Source organism: Columba livia, unplaced genomic scaffold (genome assembly GCF_036013475.1).
Source record: "Columba livia isolate bColLiv1 breed racing homer unplaced genomic scaffold, bColLiv1.pat.W.v2 Scaffold_135, whole genome shotgun sequence".
Taxonomy (NCBI): Eukaryota; Metazoa; Chordata; class Aves; order Columbiformes; family Columbidae; genus Columba; species Columba livia.
Window position 1 is genome coordinate 108,127 of NW_027043031.1, and position 3,149 is coordinate 111,275.

Below are 3,149 nucleotides of genomic sequence, written 5' to 3' on the forward strand. Positions count from 1 at the left end.
CTGTTGGGATCTTGTTCTTGCTGTCAGGCTCTCTGGGGATGGCAGTTTCAGCTGCAGAGTCACAGCCTGATCTTGCGGGTCCTTTCCTGCAGGTGTGTCCATGGGCACACGTGTCCCAGCTTTGCTCTGACCTGTGGGCTGTGGGCAATGCAGTCTGTGGGGCTGGGGAATGAGCCGTGTGTGTCCTGGGCTAAACGTTGGGTGCTGAGACCTTAGGAAAGGGTGAGACCTGTCATGGTCTGAGGTGGATCCCTCTGCTCTCAGCAGTGCCTGGTGGCTTTTCAGGGTAACATGGGAGTGTGATCAGCCTCCATCTCAGAAAGGTGCCAGCCCAGGGCAGCTGGAGCAGGACAGAGGGACAGAGCAGCTGCCCTCACTCTGCACTGACCCACAGGCACCCTCTGGTCTCGCAGGACTCGCTCTGTTCCCCCTGAGTGCAGCAGAAATGCTGAGGGTTTCTGACACCCAAGAACACTCTCCAGGGTGGGAGGGGAGAAGCAGCTGTAGAAACACCAAACCTCTCAAAGTCAGTTTCTCAGGCCTGGGGGTACAGATGCTGACAGTCCCTTCTGCACCAGGAGCGGTTCCAGCTGACAAAGCTGAACCCCAGGACTGGCCCCTGCCCACCCGATCACACAGGGTCAGGCTGACTCCTCAGGAGCCCCTGGGCAGAGACCCTGCTCTTCATTGCACACTCATCAAGCACCGACGAGGGCTCAGCCAGGATGTTCTCCTGGAAAAAGAAAAGTGTCTCTTTGTGTGTCAGGGTGGGAGGGTCTGTGGGAAATGGTTTTGATGATTCCCAGAGAAGCCTCATCTAAACCTTCACTATCTTTTCCTCCTATGACAGGTCCTCATGCCCAGAGGCAGCAAATGTCCAACAGCAGCTCCATCACCCAGTTCCTCCTCCTGCCGTTCACAGACACACGGGAGCTGCAGCTCTTGCACTTCTGGCTCTTCCTGGGCATCTACCTGGCTGCCCTCCTGGGCAACGGCCTCATCATCACCACCATAGCCTGGGACCAGCACCTCCACACCCCCATGTACTTCTTCCTGCTCAACCTCGCCCTCCTTGACCTGGGCTCCATCTCCACCATTGTCCCCAAGTCCATGGCCAATTCCCTCTGGAACACCAGGGCCATCTCCTACACAGGATGTGCTGCCCAAGTGTTCCTGTTTCTCTTTTTAGCTTCAGCAGAATATTGGCTCCTCACCATCATGTCGTACGACCGCTATGTTGCCATCTGCAAACCCCTGCACTACGGGACCCTCCTGGGCAGCAGAGCTTGTGTCCACATGGCAGCAGCTGCCTGGGCCACTGGGTTTCTCTATTCTCTGCTGCACACGGCCAATACATTTTCACTGCCCCTGTGCAAGGGCAATGTCCTGGGCCAGTTCTTCTGTGAAATCCCCCACATCCTCAAGCTCTCCTGCTCACACTCCTACCTCAGGGAACTTGGGCTTCTTGTGGTTAGTGGCTGTTTATTTTTTATGTGTTTTATTTTCATTGTGGTGTCCTATGTGCAGATCTTCAGGGCTGTGTTGAGGATCGCCTCTGAGCAGGGACGGCACAAAGCCTTTTCCACCTGCCTCCCTCACCTGGCCGTGGTTACTCTGTTTGTCAGCACCGCTTTTTTTGCCTACCTGAAGCCCCCCTCCATCTCCTTCCCGTTCTTGGACCTGGTGGTGTCTGTTCTATACTCACTGATACCTCCAACATTGAATCCCCTCATGTACAGCATGAGGAACAAGGAGGTCAAGGATGCCCTGAGGAAACTAATCACTGGAGGCATTTCAAAAATAATAAAGTGTCCGTCATCCACCCTTTAACGGATAACAGCTTTAATGTAACCCATTAGAGGCCCAGATTCTGTGTGTGTGTTGGTGGTATTTATTTTTTAATAAATCATGATATATTTGTCATCCCCTTTCTAATTCATTGTCTGCTTTTCTTTTCAAACCCACTGGCTGTATAAATATGCAGCCATTCTCTCTGTTTATTTAAACAAAAAAAAGGGCTCTGCAGTGACGTTTTTTTCACTGATATTATTCCCCCAAGGCCTGTATGGAGCTGCAGGGACAGTTCCTGTGTGCATGGGAGGAGGGAAAAGAGTCCATCGTGGCAGCACTGCCGGGGAGCAGCAGCGCTTGTTCTTCCAGAGCTGTTCTGGTTCCACTCCCACACTCTCCTTCTCATCCCTGGTGTTGGTGCAAGGCCTGAGTGCTCTGGCAGCTTGGTCACCGTCCTGCTGTGTGTCAGTGCTGTGGGCGCAGGCAGGGACAGGCAATGGGCACTGCTGTGACAGAGCTGGCCTCACAACAGCCTTTCCAGACATAATGGTGATCTCCTATGGGCAGTGCATGATGGTTTATATCTTCTTGCAAAGTTTCTCTCAAGCATATTCCTACAAAAGTCACCCACAGATTAAACACCATTGTACAGCTGAACAGCGCGTGTGTGCAGGGCTGGCACACAGCAGTGTCCTCTCACAGCCAGGCTCCTGCCAGAGACCTGCAGGACCAGCAGAGCAGGGGCTGGGCTGTGCCCCTGTGCACTGGACACTCCACAGAATCTGCCCCAGTCATCATGGACTAATCCCTCACAGCCTTCATTTCCAGCCCGGACCTCTCACCCCAGTTCACAGAGGTTCTTTGTCCTTACCTGAAAAGACACTGAATGAGTAGGTCAGAAGTCAATGTTTGCATTGTACAGATGAGATGTGAGTGTGAACATCATGTATGTGAGGTGAGATGAACTGAAGTGAGCGCCAATGCTGTCAGATATTCAGGGGTGCCATTTTGCACCTGGGACACGTCAACCCTGTCTGGACATACAGACTGGGAGATGAGATGCTGCAGAGCAGCTCTGCAGAGAGGGATCTGAGGGTCTGGTCAACAGCAAGTTGAACATGAGCCACCAGTGTCCCTGGAGCCAAGAGGGACCGTGTCCTGGGTGCAGCCAGCACAGCACGGCCAGCCGGGCAGGGAGGGGATTGTCCCGCTCTGCTCTGTGCTGGGGCAGCCTCACCTGCAGCATTCACTGTGTGCAGGGATGGGGACACAGTGGAATCCCTCAGGGACCAGCACTTGGGCCAACACTGTCGAATATCTTTATTCTTCCCCTGTATGATGTGACGCAGTGAACCTTC

General features: G+C 53.6%; 1 protein-coding gene across 1 annotated transcript; it reads left to right on the plus strand.

Moving 5' to 3' along the window:
* Positions 1-873: 873 nt before the first annotated feature.
* Positions 874-1,830, plus strand: LOC135577726 (olfactory receptor 14A16-like). The gene has a single exon (XM_065047846.1). It carries the CDS (start codon positions 874-876, stop codon positions 1,828-1,830), a length of 957 nt encoding a protein of 318 aa, XP_064903918.1.
* Positions 1,831-3,149: the final 1,319 nt, after the last annotated feature.

Coding starts and splice junctions, on each gene's coding strand:
- LOC135577726 (XM_065047846.1), top strand. CDS start 874: ATGTCCAACAGCAGCTCCATCACCCAGTTCCTCCTCCTGCCGTTCACA.